Below are 26,673 nucleotides of genomic sequence, written 5' to 3' on the forward strand. Positions count from 1 at the left end.
ACCTCCTGATGAGAATGTTTGCTTTTGTCCGCATGCCAGGATTCAACCTTTGAAACGCGACAGACACTCCTATGGCTGTGAAAGTCATTCTTTAATTGGTAAGGCTCTTATGAGAAGTCAGGGTGAATAAAACAGTGAATGCATAAGATGGTTATTTGCATATATCAACACATTTATAAACAATGAGTGTGACAGTTTGAAACTACAAGGCTAGCAAATGATTTGAGGTCACCAAAAGCAGTCTGTGCAAACTATAAACCCTAATCTGTAAATGCAATGTAAAGTGAGAGAGTTTCGGGTTAAATCCTCAGTAATTAGTCAGGTTTTTAATAGTTTTTGAAAAGGCTTAAGGTGCAGCACCAGAGAAATCTCTACTGGTGCAGTCCTGTCAGTGTAGGTTTAATATTAGACACAGAAAAGAAATATTAGTGCTCTGATCAAAGAGCAAATTGAAATGTGGTGTAATGTAGACTTAACTTTGGCAAAAGTAGCCTTGTAATACCAAACACACTCATTGATTGATTCTCTTACAGTTTCACATTTTAATCTGAACTACTTGTATTGATATCCTCACATTTAAAAAAAACTTTCCGTTTCTCTGTTCAGGGTTGGATCAGTTTAAAGTCTACAGAAAATACTTCTCTGACCACCTCTACCGGTTTTTCCTGAAGATGTGCCCCAGGCTCTGTCAGGCTGCAAGAAAAAAAAAAAGCAATGCATCGCATAAAAGATGTCTGGCACTTTTACTTTAACAAAAACTATCAAAGAGTGTTTACTTGTTTCTCTCTCAAAGGGATTTACATCTTGATAAAGAGCTGAATAGAGCAGAACAGTGAGTGGAAGGTAATTGGTAGGCTCTCTCCCTCTCTCTTTGCCTCCTGTGTGTATAGGTTTGTGTGTGTGTGTGTGTGTGTGTGTGTGTGTGTGTGTGTGTGTGTGTGTGTGTGTGTGTGTGTGTGTGTGTGTGTGTGTGTGTGTGTGTCTCTAATAAGTGGGTGTGTCTTCGTGTCCCAACACGGCGTGCTCCACTTGATAGACAGCTGCATTCACCTATTTTACCTGCCAGGTAAGACACGAAAAAACACTGAGTCCTTGTGAATAAATTTCACTCAGTCACTGAACGCAGCAGCTGGTTGATCAGTCCGAGGCCGCTGGAGTGATTGGATGACGCAGACATGGACAGGTGAGTTCACTTACCTGTAAACACATATTGTTCTGTTTGATCTGATCTGTTATGTAACACTGTTAAAGAGAAGTCTCTCTCTTTATGATTGTGCCTTCTTGTTCTTTTTCAGCTTTTAGTGCAAACAGCTGTTCCGGCTAGCCTGTGACTATTAGTTCACTGATAATGTAGCTGAATATATTAAATGAGTTTGAGCCTGAACATGAATCAATATTTGCTTGTGGTGTTCAGTTACTGCATTATTGTGTATTTTGTAAAACAGCCTGTAAAGAAAGGTTTCGATCAAAGTCTTATTGATGCCGCTCCTAATGAATGAAACACTTTCCCACCAGCACTGAACCATTAATTATTTCAACTCTTGTCTCTCTTAACAGGATCTTTCACAGCTTTTATGTTATCCACTCAGCTGGAAACTTTGCCTGGGAATTTGTTTGCACAAAAATTTCAGTCATTGTTTCTGGTCGTGTGTGTAATGTGCATGCCAGGCCAAACATAGGTACCAAAGTGGATTTTGGGGGTGTTCCTCCAAAGAAAACAGAAGAAATTGACTTTCTTCTAATTAATTAACTTTGCTTTTGAAAAATCTTCTGTTTGAAAAAGATAAACGGATGAAAATCTTTTGCACAAAATTGCACCAGTTCATCAGTATCTGAAAGAGCAGCATGGGATATTAAAAGCTATCATCATAATAATGCTGGCCTTCATGTCTAGCCATTCTTTTTAAATGCAGCAGATAACCAGACTGAGCCTCATCTATAGAGCAGAAGTTTGAATGATAACAAAAGCCACCAGGATTGAGGTGGATCTCTCTGTTTTTGAAACTGTAATCTCTCACCAGTGGCAGCGGCAGCAGCAGGAGCAGCAGCCAGGGTTATTAAAAAGGTGTAGCTTGCAGTAGTTTGGTTGTGACATATCCCAGTGAGGGCATGGCAGTGGTGTTACCACATGCAGATGAAGCATCACTATGTCAGGTATGTTGGTGAACCAGCTCCACTCAGCCGTTGTCAGATGATGGGTGTAACTCTGTACTTTTTGGCATGATTTATTAAAAATGCCGACAATAAAAGACTATCCTCACAAGGAAATAATTACACAAAAAATAAACTGAGTTAAAGATAGAGATATGAGGTCAAGGTAGAGAAAGAGAAAATATATGTCCACATGTATTCCTTTAAACATTGTATCTGTCTGAGAACAAGTTTAGCAAGTCCATGAATACTTGTGTTTTCTTAAAAAACCCACAAATAAATAAATGCCGGTACTTGAGCTACTACTGTATAATTTTTTTTTTGGTTGGCAAGTGCTTCAGCAAGATTAAGTTTAGCTCATTTCTGTGCACACACTTCTGGGCGTTAACACTCCGTACTTTTCATATGGTGTTGCCGAGATGCAGTTCACTTTTGTGACTCACAGATGAGCGTCACATTATGTAACATTCAAAGCTAATGGGACATTGTTGTGTTCATTTTGTTGTGTAGATTCTCTCAAGACAATAAGTGTTATAAGGTCAGTGGCTGGAGGGAGAGGAAGGAGCTAAAAATAGTTCATATATAAATGTCCTCTGACTGTCATGGGTGATAAACCTGTAAGTCATCATGTGTCACCTTTGTAGCAAGATCATTTTGATAATAAAGCTGTGGTTAAAAGAGAACACTGAATCTTTAAAAGCTTGTCTGACATCTGAAAGAGTTTGAAACAACACATTTGGTAGAGTAATGTGTTTCACTGGCCTGACTTACTTGATGAATGTATTTACACACACTCACACACACACACACACACACACAGGTGAAATGCTGATACAGTTTATTACATTTGAGATGCAATAGGTAAAAGCAACTTGTTAATTCCTTTTATTTAAAAAAAGTTCTGTTACATTAAGTGCCAACACATACAGTATGTGTTGATTCATGATTGGTAGATTGCATACAAGCCCTGGATTAAAAGAACAAACAAAAACAAACATGATACTCAATGTTTGATGGAGACAGCACTCGATTCCAAAGTAATGTCTGATGCACAACATCCACAAATACACCAAGACGCATCCTGATCAATTCTATACTTTTTTTCTCTCTTCCAATAGTCACTATGTCCACAAGGTGGCGCTCCCACCAAAGAAGAAATTATGAATCACACTTTTGGGGTGTGGTAGCTCTGCTACAACCAAAACTACTCTAAGCTATTCCATTTTTAGGTCCCTGATAACAATAAAAACATATGGCACAATTTTCAATCTGTCAACAGCATTTAGCACATCATCATAATTCAAATACACCAGCAAGACCATCCTCAGCAGTCCAAACATTTCACACCTGGGTACAGAAAACTGATCACTTTAATCACTCTGAGCAGGGACAGAACCAACTGGGTAGCTGAATTATGTCAGCAACATTAAATACAACAGGAGAACCTGGAGGCAGCACTTAATGTTAAAAGATTGAATTACTCTCTGGCCCCACAAATATGAATGTGCTTTGTTTTCCTTTTCATCCTTATTCAATATGAACAAAAGTAATAGATCTGTAGCTGTAAAAACACTAAAATAGGTCCCTTTTAAGTTAAGTTTTCCAGCTGACCCCGTGAATCATTTCCCTCCATCCTGATTTCTCCTCTGCTGTGAGAATGTTTGCATTTTCTGCAGGCAGGCAGGCAGGCAGGATGTGATGTCTGCCTTTGAGTTTGAGACAAAGACAAGAGGACTGGATGCGACAGCAGGAAAGCTCTGGGGAATGGAAATTAAAGAAACAATCCAAGGAAAGTCTAACAAACTATACAAAAATAAAGTGTAAGGCTCCCTTTTTTCGGAAGAAAGATAACTGGTAGGACAAAAGATACAGGGACTGAAGAGAGACTATTGTATTGTCCACGATAGGGAACAGGATTTGGTTCGACAAGTAAAAAAAGAACTTAAATAAAAATGCTTTTTTACATTTAAATAAAACAAGAACTAATATTCAATCGCACAACATCTGCGCTGTAAGAACAAGCATGAATTCAGATTCAACAACAGACAAGCAATGTACATGCATTTCATTTTGGAACTGGCTTTCACATGGGCCAGATAAGGTTTGTAAATGATATGAAATAGTGGCAGAGAAGTGATATATATATATATATTGTACAGTAGTATAAGAGCTAACATATTTCCTTCATTTATTAAAAGAGGAGAATTGGCTTTCTGCGGCTTTAGCCCTTTTGGACGATAAAAAAGGGAGCCGAATTATTTGATACAGAGCTGAAATGCACGTACAAGGCTGTACACTTTCAGTAAGCATGCACATAGAAACAGTGAGTCCTACACAGAATATCATCCATCCACTTCAGTTTAAGGGTGACTGGGTAAAAAGAACCCTCACAAGCAGAAAAGACAGCTGACAGCCAATTAAAAATCCATGGATCATCACAAAGCTCTGCATCCTCTGCACTGGAACAAAAGGGGAAAAATCACCAGCATGTTGATCAAGGCTCATAAGTTGTTTAGTTTAAATAGAGAAACAGAAGCATTTCCATCTCGGGTGGTATGCTGAGTGGCACACAGAGAGGGCGCCGGTATCCTCGATGCAGAAAGTGACAAAAAAGAGAACTGCAGGGTGCATGGGTGTAACAAAGCAGCTGCCATGTTGGTATGTAAGACACTGTAGCAGCCATGTTGAAGCAGACAGGCACGTCCCATGAAGAAGTCATGAGGATACTTTGAGATTGCATGGTTGTTTCCAGCAGAGGCCTCGAGCCCTTGTGATGGCATGGTGGTCCACGTATGGGACAAACATCAGCGCACGACCATAGCAGATGAGGAGCTAGTTCCTCACTTTGAACAGCTAAGAACCATGGGAGTTTATGTCAGAAGGCTGATATTTCGGCTTTTTTTTTTTTTTTGGAGCCAGTTGAAAGAAGAAATCATATCAGATAATACTTTACAACTATAAAAAAGAAAGAAAAAGATGACTGTGGTTCCAGCACTCAGACCCACTTGATGAACTCAGGGCCAACTTTGGAGGGTATAAAAGTAATAAAAAGAAATTGCCATTGCCGACTCATTAGATTGTCCCAAGGCTTTTGGTCAACAGAGTGTGAATGGTTGAAAACAAAAAGATAAATTAAAAAAGGAGGACGATGGAGCATTGACAGCATGTCTGGACATGGCAGAGAGCCTGAGTCACCGCCTGTAATAGGCACCTGCAAGATAAAGGAGGAGACAAATGATCCATCAGCAGCTTGATACATCACGCTACAATTTAAAGTTGTGTGGTTGTTGACGTGTCATTGCACTGCACTTTTCAGAGAGAAGTTATTCATCTTTAAAAACCCTGAATTGTACTTCCCCGACTACGAAACTCCTCTAAATATGTGATACAGAGCTTGATATATTTCTCAGGTCTAAAAGTTAAGGTGTGAAGGTTTCAGAATCTCCGGATGTATCACCTCTGATATCTTTCACTTCCTGTCTTCACTTAGCACACAATCAACAATGAGATAGGAGCCCTGGGGGTCATAACCAAAAATTAAGAGCATGGACAAATTCTGCATTATGTTGATTTAAGCACTAATAAATAAAACAGACACAAAGTTAATACGCAACTGTTTTCATAACCTCTGTTTCAGTCATCTTTTTATCATCGTCAAGTGAAAACTTTATTTTAACGTATGAGGAGTTATGGCTTTTATTATTACATTGTATTGTTCATTTTGAGCTCAGAGAAATTAACAATTGATTTGGAAGTGTTTTTGACATTTTCACGATTTTGCACCCAAAAAATACATCCAAGATTCAGCTAGCAGAGTGGTCATGGATTATGTATATCACTGTGATTCCTTAGAAAGCTAGGGAGGGATGAGCTGGAAGATTTAAAGATGGGCATTTATAGAGGACAAAATCAACCATAACTACAGTTAAAGCTCAGCAGCTACCTTCATTGTGGATAGTTTGGTATGTCAGGACAGAAATAGAAATGAATGAATGCTCTGAATTAGATAGTAAAATTCTTGCTGCTCTGATATCAATGTTTCCTTAATGTCATCAAGAAAAAGTCAGACTGCTCTGTCTTTATGGGTCAGATACCAGAGTATAAGTCACAATCAGTGTAATACAGAAGTGGCAGAAAAATCAAAACATTTAGATTTAAAAAAGGTACAGTGTGTAGAAAAAAGGTATATTCAGCAATATCTAGTGGACAGATTTCAGACTAAAATGCTGAATGCTCACCCCTCTGTCAGTGAAGCAATAATGGCCTTTGAGGACAAGAAGTCCTGGAAGTATGATCCTATATTTGTCAAGTTTACCGCCACATACGTCTATCAATACAAATCATTTTGTACAAGACAAGTTGTCTTTGTTGTCCAGCACGTGCATGTCTCACACAGGACTTCCACCAGATCCGTGTCTGGTCCGTCTCCAATCCGCTGCGGTCCGGCTCTGTGTGCGCTCTCATCCGTCAACACCCACCGGTTGCGTTTTCGGAACGCAGCATGGAGCAGGACCGCCGGACAGCTGGAGTCATGTTACCGAGGTTTTCCCGCGGTAATTCCTGAATCAAGGATTCTCTTCCTCCTCTCATCATCCATGTTGTCTTTATCAGCCTCTGAAAACCTGTGACTTGATGACTGGCTCTGCTCAATGACATTTTTTTGTCATAGTTAGGATAAAAACGATCTGGTGATAACACAGTGTTCTATTCTGAAAATTAACCTGTTTTTTATTTTGTTTTGATGCCTGACTTCATGTCCTGCTCCATCTTCTCTGTGCTGAATTGATGCGTTGTGCTCCAGTATCCTGCAAAAATAGAAGTCTTGTGTATCTAATCCGTTGTGTTCCGACCTGCCGGATCAGAGACGCAGCTGGAACGCAATGGAGCGGATCCAGTGGGGGTTCACAGATTGTCTAGAATAGAAACCTATCAGATCCGGTGCCGTGACGGATCGGAGATGGACCGGACACGGATCTGGTGGAATTTGGCCTTCACAGCTACCTCCTCTCCATGAACTGGAGGGGAACACCTGTTTTGCTAAATGCCGCTAATTACTACACACTGCACTTTTAAGTAAACACAAGTGCACTCTCACATGGATTTCTCACCTTTGTAAGCAGTCTCAGGTCTAGTTGGAGCTCGAGGGGGAACAGGGTGGTCCGAGTAGCCGTAGCCAGAGTTCACATTCTCGTAGTCTTGTGCACGAGGCTGCGGAGGCCTGAGACGGACACAAAGACAAACAAAGAGAACAACATAATTACAGAAATGAGGAAGTTCTTATTTTTTGATTGACTTAAAATTCTGGGTATGAAGACGTAATGAGTACTGAACCTGGTAGGCTTGTTGTGATTCCTCTGCCTCTGGTAATCATACTCCTCTCGCGTTCTAGGTCGGACGACGTCCTCCGAACTTGGCTGCAAACCAACAAAAATGATGGTTCTTGAGATTATAGTTTGAGAACAACAGTGTAAACTGTTGAAAACTTACACTTTAAATGATGCCAAAAAAAAAAAAAACATTGGCTGCAAAAATATTTCACCCAAAGGTCACTTCAATTTACCCTGTAGTCTCCCTCTGGTCGTCTCCTTTCCATGGCCATCTTCTCCATGGCCATCCTCTCCCTGTCCCTCTCTCGCTCCTTGTCTTTCTCTCGCTCTCTCTCTTTATCTTGCTCCCGTTGCTTCTTGTATTCCTTTTTCTCTTGTTCCATCATCAGGCGGGCGATTTCCTGGAAAATTATGACATCAGATGCATCAACATTGAATGGAACACAACATACATATCCTACAAGATCTGATGTGTGGACAATTTATCAATGTCACTCATAGACTGTATAAAATATGGACGTAGTATCCGTGACGTCACCCATCTGTTCCTGAGCACTGTTTTAAAGCCAATCGACGGCGGCAGCCACATTGGAAATTCGGAACTAAACCAGGCAGAGTGTGACTTAAAGTGGTGGAGTTTGAGCCTCCTAGCCAACAGCTATGTGTTCCCGTCCGGGAGTCAAGTCAGTCATGTCCTTATTTGGGCAAAAACTTGTAATCTTAATATCTTCTGAACCGTTGCGTATAAAAAAATTCACCCCCGTACAGTGGTGTGCCGATAGACAAATGAGCTAAGTAGAGCCAAGACGTTTTTTGAACCAGACTGTAAACATGTTTATTAATGCTGCAAGGATCGTCTTCTTTGAATTGGTGTCTATGTGGTCTCCGGTGTTTCTGCAGTCAGCCTAAAGCAGATACTCGATGAATTGCAGTTTATAAAACTTTCGCATGGGCTTTATAGTTTGAGACCGGAGGTTGCCGCTAGATGTCACAAATTCTTTTTACAAAATGTAACAGTAAACAGCATTTCAACTGACTAAGTATAAGATCTGAATTCTAAAGTGTTAGCAGCCCTTAAAAACTGTAACACTACCTGTAAAATTCACTATTGTTTTCTTATTTCGGTCAGGAAGAGTCTTGATGACACAGCTTTCGGAGTTGGATGCCGCTCAGGATTAAATGACAGTAAAAGCTGTTCTAACTTGCTGAGCTCAGGAAACTCAAGTTTTAAAAAGAGGACAGACAGCAGATGAAAAGTTTCCTGATTGTATGCCTACTCACCTCATCCTGCGCCACTTGAGCTGCACGCACATGCATCTTACTCGCCTGAAACCAGAAGACAATCAAAAGGTCACATTTCCCTCAGACTGGAACTCACTCTTCAAACATTATGAAACATAGGAAATTACATGCTGCGTATGCTTCCTGGCATTCAGGCTTTAAAGAATCTACAGCAGAGATGTTAAGAGCATCTCTTGCTTTACTCATAACGGCATCTGCTGCAGATATAGGAGTGATAAAAAGTCACCCCTCACCTTGATTTCCTCTTCTTGCAGTTTCCTGGCCACCTCCATATCCTTCAGCTCCAGCTCACGGAGATCCTTTGTTATCCCTTTGGTAGCCTCGTTCAGAGCTAACTCAGAGCCTGCTACGACTGCTCCACTCCCTCGGTGCACGATTCGACCTGTGGAAGGGGACACAGTATGTCAACAATATATTGGGGCTGCATTAGACATTCACTTTCTACATTGAGGGGTTTTTTGAGCTTTGTTTTTTTCCCGAATTGATCGAGTTTTGAGACAATGGAAAGTTATAAAACATCTGTTTTCGATTGACTGTGTCTTCAAAATATTTTTTTATAGGATTTTTGGGGGATTTTTTTTTTAAATTGCCATGGAAATTAAAATTCACCAAATGTTTTGACTGATTGAGTATCATTTAGGTATTACAACAGATGCAATCAAAGCTGGATTAACACCGTATGGCATCTAAAAGGGCTGCAGGGTGTAATCATTGTTTTTTTTATCATATTGTTTCAAATATCTTAAAACTGTTTTGGGATAAGCTGATGTAACCAGCACACTAGCCCTGAAGCCTTTTTTGAATGCCAATTTTAAGCTCATCAAAACATATGAAACTATTCTACCAAGAAATCACAGCACACATTTCACTCCCAGCACAGCCATTATTTCTGCAATCGATGCTACAACCCAGCAGATGAGGCAAGAATAGGTGAGCTCGACAGCACAACAGACACAAATCCAATCATTTCAAACCATCAACATCGGAATCACATCAGAAATGACTGTGAAATTGAAGCCATCCTCAAGAGAACACAGAATTATTGTCTTCATTAGTGATTGCAATGTTAGATCAACCCACTACCGGAGATTGTCACAGCAAAAGAAGCAACCCCAGCACACCACAGAGCCAAGAGAGGGGCTCAGGGTGGTACCTGTGTCTCCGCTGGAGTGAGTATGACTGCGTTCCCTGCTAGGACCCTCCCCCTGGTTGGGGTCCCTCAACTCCCTGGAGTCACCCCAGAGATCATCGAACACCTCTTCAGGGCCGGAGTAGACCCGCTGCCGGCCCCCGGCTCTCCTCTCCTCTTCATCCCCTTCCTCCTCCCAAGAAGCCCTGCCCACTCTTTCCAAGTCTCTGCTGTGCCCCGGCTCCTCTTCAAGTCCTCTCTCCAAGCTCTTGGCCCTCGCTCGTCTCTCTTTGTCTTTCTGTCTCTGTCTTTCTCTGTCTCTGTCCCGTTGTGGGTCGCTACTAAGTCCTCTATCTCTAGATCTTTCTCTGTCTCTCCTTTCTGACCTGAAGTCCTGTTCTCGGTCTCTCCGATGATCTTTTCCTGCGTGCCTCTCCCACTCCATCTCTCTTCCCCTGTCTCTGTCACGATACATGTCCCTCTCTCTATCCCTGGCCTTGTCTCTCTCTGTGAGGCTGTGTGGTGGAGGGGGTCTGCCTGGTCTCTCCTTTCTCCTCACTGCTCTCTCTCTGCTGGCCTCTATGGGCTCATACTCCGGATATCTGTCCCCATGCTTCCCCCTGGAGGGCAGCAGGTGCTCTGGGTACGGATCAGCATGCCTGCTACGCCCTCCTTCCGCCCCTATGTAGTGTTCAGGTATCTGGAGTGGCTGTGGGGTGCTGCAGGGTCCTGTCTTGGGTGCCTGCTCCTTTTGGGGTCTGTGGAGCTATAATCTGGGGAGTGATCCCGGTGTGAGCTCACTGGATTGTACGAATCGTATCTGCTAGGCGATTTGTGACGGTTGTGTTTGTCCAAGTCGAGGGGTTTTCTTGCAGCTGAGCGGGGCAGAGATGAAGAACGGGAGGAGGGTGGCGAATGGAGAACATGATGAGGATGATGGTGGTTGATGAGAAACATGGAAACATGGAAAAATAACAGACAGCTATTACACAAGCTAAGATGGTTATGCAGCACTGATGGTTAGTGGACGCCACCTGTAAGGACAGCAGTGGTCAAAAGAGACAGCAGATGTAGATTTAAAGAGAGTTGGTATAAGCTGCACCCAAAAAGACAATTAAGTTTTAATGCTGTGAAAACACAAACAAGGTTAGTTCAGCGGTAACAAGCACTGGGGGCCTAAATAAAGATGATGCAGAATAGCTCTCTAGAACACTTCACACTTCAGAGTTGTGATATGTATTTAACTACATATGACCTTTCTCACCCCTGAACACTCTGCTTGTTTGAGGAACATGGGCAGGAAAAAAAAACTTCACATGAAATCAGAAAACACGTTTCTCTGCAAAAAAAAGTTCATGCTGGGAGTTGACCTCCTTGAATGAAAACAAACAAGAGGAAAAGCACACTGAGGAAGCACACAGCAGAGGCCGGCACTGAGAGTCAGTGCAATGGAATTCCACTTGTCCAACTGGCTGCTTAACCCCTATTGGACAGGACTTGTTGACATTTAAACTTTGAAAAAAAGAAAAATGAGGGCAGGTACACAGACTGCCTGATTTTTACTTGCTAGCTCAGAGTGATCGGTTTAGTTACAGATCTGCTTTCTTCTATCCTATCTCCTTTTTAATACAGTTCCCTATCTATCTCTCCTCCTTCCAGTTCTCTGCACTTGTGTATCGTCAGGCAGAGACAGGTTCTGCCCCACGGTTGTTCTTTTAGACAGCTGTAATCCACTGGATTAAGAAGGACACCACAAGCTGCGCCTAATTTCCTGCGAGGAGCAGCCAATTACATGGACCTTATAAAAGTATGAATCTGTGTGCACACACTTGAATGGGGAGGATATGAAACTGGTGGGAGGAAGATTAAAAAGCAATGAGAAGAAAATCCACACAGAAGCAGAGAGAAGTCAAACATCTTTGTGCTCAGAGACGATCGTGTGACCTCCAACGACGCACTGTGACGTTCCTCTTTACAGTGTTCGAGTCATGCGAGGTAGGCAAAAGAGAAAGAAGATTTTTCTTCTACAACAGTATGCGAACGTTCATACACTCTGCAGGATGCTATAGCTCATGGGCTTTGCAACATGCAAGAACAAAAAACAAATGTCAAACATGGCAAGGCTGGCAGAGAAGTGAGCAAGGAGGTACTGCAGCTTCACCAAGACCACCTTTCATGTGAGACCATCTTTAGACAGAGGAAGAGTACCAGGACAAGCTAATGATCCTCACACAGACACAACAGAGCAGGTAGACTGACAGCTAAAAACCCTCCACAGTCCTGCTTATGTCAACAAAGTGTAGAAACAGCGACTGTAAAGTACTTTAAACCCTGACTTTCTGTTTAGTAACGGTCACCTCCCTTTCATCCCAGATCAACCACATGATCAAGCAAATTCTGAGTCCATCAAAAGTGATAAAAGCCCCAATTCTCTCATAGTCACAAAGCTTATCTTAACAGATTTTCCTGTGATGTGAGGTATGTTAAGGGTGATTTTACTTCCCATGAATCTGCTTGGAAGAACACTGATTCAAATCATAATGTTAAAAATGTGCAATATTTACGATCTGATATCCTGTTGTGTGAGGGGAACCCCAAAGGTAGTCGAGCATGTGCCCGGTGATATTCGCTGGTTCTTCTTGGCCGTCATCTTCCATGTTTGTTCTTGGAAAGTCCAATTTGACAGCAAGGGACACATTTTCGATTTCCAGTTCTGATAGTCAGACTCTGGTTGTTCATGAATGGAATCTGTTAGTGTGTGGTATGCCGTTTTGGTCATCTTGATGCTGTCCATACACACCAGGAACGGAACTCTCAAACCTATCAATATTTGTTGCCGTGTGTGTAATCTGAAAGTGTGTGCTAGCCCTTACACACCTGTTAAGGAAGTTAAGGAGCTGAATGAAGAAATCCTCTCCAGTGAGGCGACAAGAACAACCCTCACGGTCCCTACATCAGCACCCTAACAGTGAAAGTAACGGCTGTTGTTTCTCTGGAGTAAATATTATTTCAGGAAATGGAAATGATAAAAAGATGAGAGTCCACTTTATGATTATTGTTGTTGATTTGATTGTTTCTGGTTTCATAAAGTTCCCTCAAAGTCACTTTTGCTCCTCTCCAAATAAGTGAATGACATGAGTGTTCCCAATCTCAAGGACAAAATCACCATGGCATAAAACCAGACTGAATGTAATCTGTCAGATTAGATTCAGCAGGCTGTAAAAGCTGGTGAGAAAGAGCCAAGCTTTTATGAGTCAGGCAGATGTAAAAAAAGAACCATGTGAGATATATTTCCTCTGTACTGTCAAAAGTTACACCTATGGATGGAGAGCTGTGAGTGCATTAGAACCTAACCACAACGGCTGCCAGAGGGCTAAAATTGATTTCAGCAGCAGCATCATTCCTCATTTGATAGCCCTTCACTATAAAAGACCTGCGTTGAACCTGCTTTCGTAAACATGGTGATGACGTAGGATCAACTCTAATCTTGAGGTGAAATCTCACAGACATGTTCACCTTATTGGCCTGACTATAAGACAACCCCGACTATAAGACAAGCCCTAACTTTTAGATAAGACTTTAAAGAGCAAATCTTGTCTTTATAAATAAACCATTTTAATTGGCATCAATTATGGACAGAGATAAGGTCACATGTTTCAGTGAAGCACTGATGTTCTCTGTATTTCAATAACATAATCAATATCACCTGCAGTCTACTGACTGGATGATGGACCTGATAATCATCACACCTTTGTGGAGTTCTTCAGTCTTATACTCATATGTGCATTTTAAGACGATCTCCTTGTGCCAGCTATTTTCAGATATTACCTTTGTTGATACCAAATTTTCTTGGCTGTTTGACAGGTATTAATGTCCCTGCTGCATTTTCAACCAGTTTCTTAAAAAAAAAAAAAAAAAAAAGGATCACAACTCTGCCTCAGTTGTCGGATAACCTGTCCTACTTTTGCTCCAGTCACCATGTCTCCTCCTCTTTCATCCCCTGAGCACCGTAGCGGTGAGTGCAACTGGTCAACTAGCTTTAAGTAGAGCTGTCTACTATTGTAACCAATATTGTCAATTAACTACTTAACCCAAATATAACACAATCACATTTTTAAGATGTAAAACCTGTCTTATATTCAGGGTGCTTGACTCAGTGCAAACATCTGTAAACGAGGAAGGTTAAAAAAGGCTAGGTGTCTTCTTCAGATGGGACAAACAGACCTACATACATACAGATTCCAAAGCATGAAACTTAGATCTTCAATAACACTGTGTTTAAAGAACATTCAAACTGTATCTAAGAACTGGAGCACAGTTAAAACCATTACTTTTGTGTCTGCTCTCGGATGGGAGTGAAATGATGAATCATTTCTTTGTAGCAACATGTACGCCTCCACTCAAGGTTAATCATGATCTCAGGAATGTGTTCCACAATCTTTCTCTCGTGTCAGAAACCATCTCCAGCACTCTGCCACAACAAAGGCACAACCCTGCACATCCAGAGCCGTGAAATATAACTGCCCATGATAGAGGAGCCATATTTTTACCCATGTCTCTGCACACACATGTGAAGAACACATGCACACGCATGTGAACACACACACACACACACACACACACACACACACACACACACACACACACACACACACACACACACACACACACACACACACACACACACACACACACACACACACACACACACACACACACACACACACACACACACACACACACACACACACAGAGGAACAGCCACACATTAATATGAGCCAGTTGAGCTCTCCCCACCTCCATGATCCTCAAAGTACTCCTCTTCGAAGTTTGCTTCCAGCTGCTTCTGTCTCTTCCTCTCCTCTTTCATCTCCTTCTCCTGCATCTTACGTGCAATGGCCTGCAAACAAACAATAAGTGGTTCCACATTGTTAAATAAAATGTTCCTCGTTTGGGTTCATCTCTTACAAAACGGTCACTTTGTTTTGAGAAGCAGTTTTTCAGGGAAATCTTAAACATATCAGGTTAGGCTGGTGGGTTGCATCACCATCTGAAACAAATAATCAAGTCCTGAGGTGACCTGCTCAGAACAAATACTGGATTATCTCATAACTATAAAGCAATGAGAAAAAAAACACTCCTTTGAGTTTGAGGCTGGGACTAAACAATGGCTTCTGTGATATTTGGAAAGAATTACCTGCAACTTAGTCTTATGGGTAATGCACAACGGGGCAGTCAAAATATAAACAGTAGCAGCCATACTGGAACAGACTTGAGTAACTAGACCTAGCACTAAACTTTGCAAACTGTCCCTTTAATAAAATATAAGCTGAAGGGCGACCGCGCTTTAAGTGTAAAGGCCCTGCGTCTTTGGGACAGACTCCTCTCCTCAATCAGGGCTGCCCCCTCTGTCGACTCTTTTAAGACTCTCCTCAAAACGCACATTTATATTTTAGCATTTCAGTCCTCTGGCCTTGAATAGGTTCTCATTTCTAATGCTGTGCTTTCCTTGTCATTTGTTTGTCTCTTTTTAAATGATTGTTTATTTGGTCTCACATTGTGTTTTTTATGTATTGTACAGCACTTTGATCAGCTTCTACTGTGTTTTTAAATGTGCTTTATAATAAATTTGACTTGACTTGACTTGACTAAACAACCTGATATCGTCATTACATATCTGAATCTCTGCTCGTCATGTAGGATCTGCTGTGATGAAGATGTACAGGTTAGGTCATTCTTGCTGTCATTCCACTCTTACAAAAGGAAGGCACTGACAAGGTGATGACTCGAGTGGAATGACCCACCCATCACAGTCCATCGATACTGATTGGAGGCAAGTCATTGATGGGTGGATGTATCCTACATTGTGATTAAACTGGTACAAATATGTGAGTGTGTGTGTGTGTTCTACTTACCGCATCCTTCTCTTCTTGCTGTCGTTGTTGTTCTGCCTGTCGGACCAGTTCTTCCTGAATTTCCTGGGCGATCTCATTATCTTGACGTTCACTGAAGTTTCCATAGGTTGATGGTTGTGTGAATATAGGGGGAGAGGTTTGGAGAACAATAACCATTAGAATCACATATGACAGCACCATATCAGGACAACAGTCTCTAACTATGTGTTACATCAGAAATGTTTGTAATCAAACAAATAAATATGTGGTCTTCTTTCTATTCACTGCCCAATGAAAATGGCTATACACCCACCCATAAAGTTTGATTTGCTTACACATACATATTAATTAATAGCCTTCATTACTATAAAGACTCATTTTCACACAAACAAAATAAATCTGATTTGGTACAGCTATATATTTAATTCAAAGATATGGAAGCTTTCATTCAACTAATGTTTGATTTTGTGCGTTAAGCCACCTGGGACAGAGCTGTTCTGTGACACACAGGCAGAGTCAGCTCTGAAACAGTCTGGCTATTCATGTTTTTTTTTCATTCTCTGTTATATTTTTTTCCATTTTTATCCAGGCTTGAGAATGACAACATTTAATTTCCATACTTTACATGTTTCCACAGTGCGCAAGAACCCTGCACTGAGCAGACTGACTTTCATAAAAAATGTAAAAACTCCATCACAATAATTTAACATGAGAATCTGAATTCTCAGTGTATTATTTACTGACAGAGCCACACAACAGTTGAAATAATCCTGTAACAGAAAACAGAAATATGTCGAGCTGGGAAATGATTCTTGAACATGTTGTGGGTGTGAGAGTGTGTGCTTCAGACAGAGGCAGGAAATGAATTGCCTGTCGTGATGTTGAGCTCGACAGCCTGCTTTGGCTTAGTCACATCTTCAAAAGATTGGTTTTGACAACACTGTCTGCCTTGAGGTTAATATGCAAAAATATTTCTGTGTGTGTGCGTGTTGTGTGGTGTGTAGACAAACATGGGAAAATATGCAGTAACAGCTTAACTACCTTGTGCGGCCCCTGTTTTTGACCCGAGCAGCTGACTACTCAGAGAACTTAAGTAGGCAAGAGTAAATAGAATGTAGCCTCTTAGCTTTCCTTTGTACTACAGTAACTACATCATACTATAAAACAAGTGATGCAGCATGCCCTTGTGTGTGTGCTTAGTCATATGTCTGTGAGTGGGTGTATATGAAGTGGCCGGGTGGATAGCTGCATGAGCTCCCAGCATGACAAGCAGCATCGGCCTTCCCCAATCGATGGTGGAGCATCTGGCCTCTCCCTGGGGGTGCCATCCCCACTGCCTGAGCTTCTATGTGTGTGTGTGTGTGTGTGTGTGTGTGTGTGTGTGTGTGTGTGTGTGTGTGTGTGTGTGTGTGTGTGTGTGTGTGTGTGTGTGTGTGTGTTGTGTGTGTGTTGTGTGTGTGTGTGTGTGTGTGTGTGTGTGTGTGTGTGTGTGTGTGTTTGTGTTTGTGTTTGTGTTTGTGTGCTTATCTGTTTGAATCTGCGATCTAACCGAGCTGTGAGCCAGCAGTTTTACTTTAATAGAAAAAGCCAATGCAGTGTTGAGGGGAGGGCTTTAATTTTTTTGTTTGTAGGATTGTGTTGCGGCTAAAGAAGAGGAAACAGAACAGTCAGCTATGTTTGGGAGCTGCCACTGTCCGCCCTGTGGTGAAGCTGCATAGCTTTGGACGTGCAGCTGGAGCGCGCCCAAACCCTTCGAAATCATAATTATGGAGCTCCATGGCTGTGGAGATACCGCGCTGAGACCACAAGCACTGTGAATGGGCTGCCTGCGTTTTCTCCTCCATGTTTAAAATGCGGGTAGCTGTTACTGATAGTGAAAGCAGCAAGCATCACACTTAGGACAGGCTTGATAATCCTCTCTTTGAAGTAAAGCTGGATGAGTTTTAATTCGTAATCTAGCTGAAACCTTTACCGTGCAAAAATCTTGTTGCTATTCATTGCAAAGTGATTGTAGCAAAGTAAGTACACACACTGACCCGGCTAGCAAAGCAAATCCTTCTCATTAATGTTCTCCAGCACAGACATTACTTCACGTCAATTACGGATTAAACCTTCTGTGAACAATAAATCAATCAGGAGTCATCTGAGTCTGACGTGCTCATCACCTCACTTCTGCAGTAGAAATCTGTCTGAGATACGAGGTAATTACATTAGATTACACTAATCTCAAGCAGATGCTCTCATACTGAACAGAGTTGGGATTGCAAAGTATTCTTAAAGCTTAGTGGAGCAGATGATTTAGATTTCATGTAAACCATGGTAGTAATTCTTTACTCAGAAAGCAACACTTTGATTATAACAGATAATATTAGTAGCTCATAAGCAGAGCTGGGGAAATGTCCCTTAATCTGTCTATAGTTCATTGTGGTGTTACTTTTTTAATTTACTTTTGGCTGTTCATTTAAGAAACAATTGTCACAACCTTTAACTTACATTAAATTCTGTTTTCTTTAAGGTTTTCATTTCCACTGTAGCTGACTTTACTGCAGCCGACATCTACACTGAAAGCCAGGGAGCCTGGTAGTGTGTTGGCCATGAACGACTCGGCTCTAAAAGCCAGTTATTGTACGTGAACGATACAACGAAGAGCCGTTTTGGAGCTGAAAGAGCTGGTTGCTGTGGAGCTGAATGATCTGAATCACTAAAAAAAGAGCCAGAATTCCCATCACTAGTAGGAGCACAGACAACGTGAGGAAGAGCATACTGCCTTTTTAGATTTGAAGTAATTAGTGGATTTTTATGGATATAGTGAATTTGGATTCAATCTCTTACTGGACTTGGATCGCAGCTAACCTGTCCACTGCAACCAGAGGATGGGTTTTCACGTTAATGTTAACTTCCGTTGATTCTGAACAGACTGAACGGACTACTGTGATCGAAGTTCAATTTTCGATTATGTGTGCCCACCTCTGCTAATGAGAACATGCTGAAGCCAATGTCAGTAATCATGTCAAATAGGTACAAGGAGCTTAGAGGTTCACCAACCCCACTGACGAGTCCACAGATGATCCCTCACCGATTCTAGATTTCTTATCGAAACCATCACTCCTGTTTTTCTAAGTTGAATTCTTTAGGTCTACAATCTTTTCTCTTTATTTTTTATCTTGGAGTGGAATTTTTGATTCAATAAATACCATGTATAAAAATGGAGTGTGTCTGTGTATGTATGAGAGATAGAGAGAGAGAGGAGAGAGAGAGAGAGAGAGAGAGAGAGAGAGAGAGAGAGAGAGGAGAGAGAGAGAGAGAGAGAGAGAGAGAGAGAGAGAGAGAGAGAGAGAGAGAGAGAGAGAGAGAGAGAGAGAGAGAGAGATGAGAGAGAGGAGAGAGAGAGAGAGACCCACATTTCAGTGAACTGTATCTGCGTCTTGACTTTGGCCTTCTGCTCCTCCTCCTTCTGCAGCTTCTTGGCGACCTGCAGGTCCTTCTGCACCAGGCGGCTCTTATTGACGTTTGACGCCAAGTGGCTCTCACTGTGAACACAAACACACAAGACTTCTCTTAAACCGAGTACTCACAAACCAAAGTGGACAAGTGTTATAAGAAATTAAATAAATGACGAGCTGCAGAGCAATTGGGAGTTTATTGGTTTATTTACTGATGCACATGTTCTTGATGTTTCCCTCTCAGAAGAGCAGTAATACCGTTGGAAGCTGGGAGAAAAACATTACGTTGAGGACACAGATGCTTCAGTCTCGAGTAATAACAGAACACGCTCTTAGTCACTGAGAAATGAGTGTTCGCAGCAGAGGTGCTATTCCAAGGTTGTGTGACGGCCTGTTGTGGGCCATAACAGATGATAAATCCCTGCTTGCTGACGCACTCTTGACACTTGCTAAGCATGGAGAGCATCAGTCACTCGCTCAGCTCTCTTTCACCTGGATATCGATCCACTCACAGCGTTCATGTGAAAAGGACCAAATTACGTTTGGCAATTTCAACCGTGAGAGGCTCCATAAAGTTTGTGCTCTCTGATTCACGGGATTGAAAGAGGAAACCGAGTCACAGCTGTGGCAACTTGATCAAAAGTCAAGGAATGAGATTGATTTTTTTTTTTTGGATAGAGCTGATCCTTTGTTTGAGCTTGTGACACCTTATAAAAAATACTTGAAGGAAAAACGGATGTCACAACCTGAGACAAGATCATTTATCCCACCGCCATGTTTGCCATTGATTCATCTTTCAAAGCAGCAGAAAAGACTGGACATGACCAGACATTGTGACATTCATTCATTCAACAAACTGAGCCTTGAGAGGGCTTACGTCATTCAGCAAAAGGGGAGATAAGGTGAGAAAGTTGGACTCTCTGCACTTCAGACATTTTAGTCTGGAGCTGAATGTGGACACAAACTGGAAAACACATTCCAGAATGAAGAGGCCAAGTGCTGAATCAGCCATAAAGCAATGTTTCCATGTGACATTTGGATGCGCGGATGGTTTCATACTCAACATTCTCAATAGAAATAAAAGCCAGATGTGACTCCACATTAACTTCAAATGGATGTCACAAAGAGTCTTTTCATGGATAGCCATCTGTTGATGTGATCCAGGCTGGAAACAAAGGGACACTGCTTCTTAAGAAGACTGTGAGGCTACAACCAGTTTTCTCCCCGCTGACCTGCCAGGGTGAAAGGTGAAACAAACATTTATAAGCTGAAAGCAGATCAGTTAGTGTGGCAACAAAGGGAACGATGGAAGCCTTGGATTGCTAACAAAGGACAGGGTGAACTGGGTGAAACCCAATTAATCGCAGTGAAAACACAGACTAACCTTCACTTAGGATAGCCGACATCTGGCCTTCTCTCTCACAAACTTTATAAAATATCACATTATATGAGCATAAGATTACAGTTGTCCAAAGAAGCAACTAACACTATGTTCATCAAGCCCTTCAAAATAAAAGCTCAACATAAGAATCTGCATGTGTTTCGCCCAAGCAGCGACCTCCGGTCTAAGAATATGAGTCCAATGCAGAAGTGCTAAAAACTGCAGTTCATCGAGGACCCGCTTGAGGCTGGCTCCGGAAGTACCGGAAACCACATACACACCAATTCAAAAAGATGATCTTTAGCAGCAGAAATAAACATGTTTACAGTCTGGTACAAAAGACGAGTGTAGTCTGGATAGCTCATTTCTCGACACACACTGTAGGGGGGGTGAATTTTTTTCTAACAATTTCGAAGATATTGAGATTACGAGTCTTCTAATGAGGCACAGCTGACTTGATTGACAGGCGGGAACACTGTAGCTGTTGGCTAGGAGGCTCAAACTCCGCCAATATGGCTGCCGCCGTCTATTGGCTTCAAAACAGTGCATCAGAAACAGATGGGTGACGTCACGGATACTATGTCCATTATTTATACAGTCTGTGACTGGCATAGAACTACTCGACCAGAGCAATATGTAACCAGCCCAGACATGTGAACCTGCAAAAAGGACTGAAGGCTGTGGTGCTAGCTCTGCCAACCTTAGCCACACTCTGTAAACCAATTTGCCACTGTTTACCATCCGACTCCATGATCCTGTGTTCAGCTGTGTTAAATAAATCGTGCTCAATTTTGATGGATTTCTGAGTGTTTTCTTACCTTAAGATTAACCAATCAGTCTAAATTTACATTTCTGTTTAGATGACAAGAAAATCGGTCACTTCAGAACATCCCTAATCTGCATATCAACTGCCAAAGTTACCCCTCTCCTTTCATTTCTCTATGAAGGAGTATATGAGCAAGGGTTTGAGAGTACAAAAAGATGAGCTGGCTGTTAGCCATCTGCAAGAATTCTATATATCTAATGAAAGGAGGCCTTGTGATGTTTGACTCAGGTTTTTTTCAGTGCTGGAGGAGACTTAAGTGAGAGAGGGCAGACATTCCTTAGGGTGATTCTCCAAAAACAGTGCAGCATAAGACCAGGAAAGAAGTCTAGCAAGTTATAATAATAATTAGATTTATATTATTCCATCTAATGAGGCCTGCAGGGACTAACTTGCACATGCTGTTTCACTGTGTTCCTATATAAACTCCTGCTTAGCTAATGGGAAGTCTACCTTCAGATCCAAAATCTGGGGTTTCTCTGTGCTAAAGCTGCAGCACACAAAATAATGTGGTCTAAATCAATCGTATACACTGAACCATAATAATCTGCCACAGCCCTGCCCTGATGCTGCATTGTAGTGGCATCCTGTATCATTCACACAGCTGACAGTGGGACTGAAGCAGGTTTTATGTTGGCTTAAACAGGCTGCAGCCACTGACGATGCAGTTTATCCAGTCGGACGTGACAAATTTCAGAAAAAGGGGAAGAGAGGCACGGTGCGCTGGCCTTCATTTTTCTCTCTAACTGTGCACTGAAAACATCTTTCATGGCTTGATTTGCTAAGTAAGCAAGGAGGTGACCTCTGTAGGAATGCAGCAGGGCAGCCTAACAAAAAAAGAGTCCACAGTAGAGAAATTGGTCTGATGCAGAGAACGCTACGACAATAAAAGACTTAAGTGCATAAACAGACAGTCTGGAGAAACTCTCAGGATTCTTTTTATAACACCATAATGACTCCATCAAAAGCTGATTTAAAATCGTCTTACTCTCTTGTTCCTGGAGGTTGTAGGCCAGGCAGTGGTCTCCACACAGCAAAGTCTCGGCACACTGAAAAGAACAAGACTCTAGATTAAAAAACAACACTGAGATAGCCATGTGCACATAAGAAGATTTAACAGATTTAAACCACTACATGATTTCTTAAAGCTGTACTCGTCAGACTTGAGGAAGATCGGATGTTATCTTAGTCTGACATTCATGGTTTCAGATGTCTGATATCCGCCTGTACGCCAAGTTTGAAAACACTGAAGCAAAGTGAATGTTCTTCTGTGGACTTACTACTGAATGATTCAAATCGTTTTATGTTGAACATTTTTGTCCTTAACGTATATGACTGTAAAAAGAAAGTCAATTCAGAACATTGCAAGTCTATATCTGTCACAGATAAGAAGCGGGACAGAGCGTCTTTGTCAAAAATGCAGATTTTTGTGGTTGGGGTTATTTTTCTGCCAGCAAAAGACAAGAAGTGAAACTCTGAATGAGGAACTCACCCATACTCAAAATGTAAAAACCCAAATTAAGAGAGATGCTGTGAGAATTTGGGGAATTTTTCTTCTTAAGTTATTAAAGGGGCGAGTAAGGCTTTATTAGAAATGAGAATGAGGATTTATTACTGCTAAGCTGCTGGTTTAAACCCTGAAGTGACTGACAAAAGGCAACAAGCAGACACAAGTACAGTACGAGTAAGAATCTCCTCCTAGGACAGACAGTGTCATCAAACAGCATATTTAAAATATGTATGTACATGTGTTGTGATATGAGGCAGATAACTTCTTCTTCCTTTAAATATTAGGAATCCACAGGTTTTTTGAATGCTGACAGCTAAAGATCAGAGTGGATCTTCTAGCACAGAATTGATGTACCTTTTAGCATCTGCTCTAAATGACTCTGCAAGCACAGATTTCCCTGCCCGCTGTTTGGCATATATCTTGCATCTTCAACTACAAAACTTGCGTACACGTAATTTGCATTGAACACAGAAGACCAAAATAAATGCTATGGTTTCCTCTTGCATGAAGCCACACACCACTGTGCAACAGCCAGACCAAACTTCAACTTACACTGAGCATTTCTTCCCCTCCTCTATAGTTGAATGATGAAGATGATTTATATCTATCTCAATTCATCCACACATATCTTGTATTTAAAGCTCCCCTCCTCCTGTGCCACACTCAATAACCTCACACTGCCAGACTTCGCCGGGTGGGTCCATCCTCTGCTCTCACAAACATTACTTCATCCACATTAAAATTTAAAAACCAGCAACAGCCTGTGACTAAGTGTTGGGGTGTATTAGAGAGAGCCCTGGGAAAACAAACTATTTGCCGATATTATTGACGCCTGCGACTCAAACAAAACACCAGTGAGTGGTCCAGATTGTGTGGCTGTAATGGAAGTGTGGAGATGACTGTGTGAATGGTTCAAACAGATGCTGTGAGGAGTAGGAGGGCGAGACCTCCACAAAGCCTCAAAGCAGTATGGGATTTGATTAACACAGACTTTTTTTTCCTCCTCCAACATATGCTTAATCTCCTTAGCCAGCTAACCTGAGGTTTATTCTGCCTCAGACACACAATAGGCATCTGGAACAATATGAGTCTGTGTGATCGCCTCTTTCAAAGCTTGTTAAAGCCAACATTTTGCTGAGTGCTGTATGTCACTGGGTTAAGTTTTCACAACAAAGCAACAAGTGACAGGAGGATTAGAGTCTCCATTTGATCACTTTTCACTGAAACACACAAAAGACAAAAAGAGCCAAGTCTGCTTGTGTCGCATGCATGCAGGAGAAAATGATAAAACACAAGCTTGGTTCATGAATTACTGCACAACAAATACTTCTTTTGAGGAATGAAAGATTGGGATTGAGACTTTTCTATCAGCTTTATCAATCTTTCTGTCTGCAGACCAGCCAAGCAGTATGAATGCACGCTCCCTTCTCTCTCTGACCAGAATAACAAGCATCCTGCTGAGCAGCTGCTTCACACTAACAGGACGGTCAGCATCACATCCACAATGTGCTCCAGTGTCACAGCAGCACCACTCCTCACCTGCATATCAGTGACAACAGTTGACATAGTTTGAGGTGTATGAAAGGTTATTAAGTGTCCAAGCTTTGACTGATCCTACAATTATCAGTAAGAGGATGTGGGGCATTCAGGGTAAGAAGAACTGGACACATGCTGATTTCTAGCTAATGCTTTCAGAACGTAAACACCTCCATGTGAATAGCTGGGTAGGGGAAGCTCACCAGCTTCTTCAGAGTTTAAAGATCATCTAGAGGTTTGTTAATATAACGGACATCATTTCTATGAAAGGATGTTCACACAAAGCAGAGGAAGGTCTTTTGTTTTTCCCTATCGTTGAAAACCTTGTGTTGAATGTCTGTTTTCCAGATACTGTTTTTCAAAATCACTATTTTCAGTTATTTTAGTTAATTTATTAAAAGCTACAGCTTAAGATTTCACAGAATACTGAGAGCTAAACGATCAATAACTGTCTTGCTTGAAACTGGTTTCCAAGCTTTGACTGATCCAGGGGTGACTCTAGGATTGGATGTTTAGGGGTCCTAGCCTGGCAAGATAAATGTCACTGTTTTGTACATTTTAATGCAATTTATTCCCAAATTTGTGAAAGAAAAGTATAACACTTTTTGGGAAAGTCTGTGACTAAACCATCAACTCTGATAAAGGTTATTTAAATGCTGAGCTACAGCAAAAGAGAAATGGATTGGAATCATAAAGAACATGGTAACCCTAATTTCTGGGAAAGACAATTTTTTGATACAGCAGCTCCTCAACATACACATAAACAGTTGCATGTTTCTGGAGTAAACCAGCCCCCTATAATGAGTATCAAAATACCAAAAATTGACATTGGAGTTATTTTTGGACTTTCATTTGAAATGCAATGCACAACATGTAAAACACAGTGGAGCTGCTGTATTTTTGTTGTTAAAATATTACATTTCAACCAAGTACTGTATGGTTTTGAAACTTTTCTAGCTTGTTAAAAATGACAGTAAAAAAAAAAAATCTCTCAAATTTCAGGGGTGCTGGGATTAAATTTAGAGGTGCTTCAGCACTCCCAAAACAACAATTATCAGTAACAGGATGAGGCATTCAGGGAAAGAGCAGCTGGTTTCTGTCTAATGCTTTCAGAAGGTAAACACCTCCATGTGTCAGTAGAGTACAAGTCATCTTACTCATCCACTGTTTATACTTCATTCGTGACATATTGAGCAGTGTTACTCCTCTCATCAAGCCTCTGTAACCAACAACATATCCAAAATATGAGGGTGTACACAACATGCCAACTCTTCCTCTTCTTCACACATTGTAGTTTGCTTTCTGACACTGTAGCTGTGTGGAAATATTATGAATCAGATGTCAGAGTCTGGCATGACACCCAGGCTAAGAAGAGCAATAATCAGTGCTGGCTACCTGTCTGCAGACTTATCTGTGCTAGCATCAACTAGCTAACATTGTGTCTGTGACCCAAACAGAACACCTGTGTACACTTATTCTACAATCGGCCTGGCTAGTATCACCTAGCTGTATACAGGTGATGCTAAACAGCTAGCTTGATTCACATATTGTAAATATGTTATGGACGTTACCCTCTTTCACTCCAGGTAGTTTTTTCTTATCGATGCTAACGTTACACTCAGCCATGTTGTCACCGATAATAAGTAAAAAAAAAAAAACAAGGTTGACGTTGAATTACGTTTCTTCTCTCCGAAGGTTAACCGCAGCCTGATTGATCGCCTTCACTCCTAAACCGGATTGATGGTTCAGGTGCTGGACGGCCCTTTTGATTAGTTTCGGTGGCCACCCTCCCTCGAAACGTCGCTGTTGGCTGTAATTGCTTGCTGAAGCTAGCGTGTCAGGTTTTCTACGAGCGTCCCTCCCCTCCCTGATCCTTCACACAAACCAGCACAACAAGGCAAATTCACCCACCATACCACTTCCGCTTTGGGATGTCAAAACACCTCATATTGAAATACGCCACAAGACATGAGTTAACCCTCCTGTTATGTTCAATTCTCTGGAACAACAATAATAATGTTCCTGGGTCAGAACCCCCAAAAAATCCCAATACACATTCATTTTTAACTCCATTAATAACTATTTAAATCAAAATTTAGTCCATTGGTGATCTTTAATTCTCACAGATCATGGTTCAATGAGGCTAACTCACTCGTTTTTCATTAAAATTAATATTA

The 26,673-nt window shown here is 41.5% G+C and overlaps 1 protein-coding gene across 1 annotated transcript; it reads right to left on the reverse strand.

Moving 5' to 3' along the window:
* Positions 1 to 2,972: 2,972 nt before the first annotated feature.
* Positions 2,973 to 26,383, reverse strand: ccdc50 (coiled-coil domain containing 50). The gene is given in 12 exon segments (XM_034707316.1): positions 2,973 to 5,362; positions 7,260 to 7,369; positions 7,483 to 7,565; positions 7,712 to 7,879; positions 8,760 to 8,804; positions 9,014 to 9,135; positions 14,707 to 14,809; positions 15,825 to 15,915; positions 19,205 to 19,355; positions 22,439 to 22,479; positions 22,481 to 22,499; positions 26,068 to 26,383. Coding segments are annotated over 12 exon segments (1,008 nt in total). The 5' UTR covers positions 26,123 to 26,383; the 3' UTR covers positions 2,973 to 5,342.
* Between the last annotated feature and the right edge of the window lie 290 nt (positions 26,384 to 26,673).

The sequence above is a fragment of the Notolabrus celidotus genome, chromosome 2 (genome assembly GCF_009762535.1).
Source record: "Notolabrus celidotus isolate fNotCel1 chromosome 2, fNotCel1.pri, whole genome shotgun sequence".
NCBI classification, from domain to species: domain Eukaryota; kingdom Metazoa; phylum Chordata; class Actinopteri; order Labriformes; family Labridae; genus Notolabrus; species Notolabrus celidotus.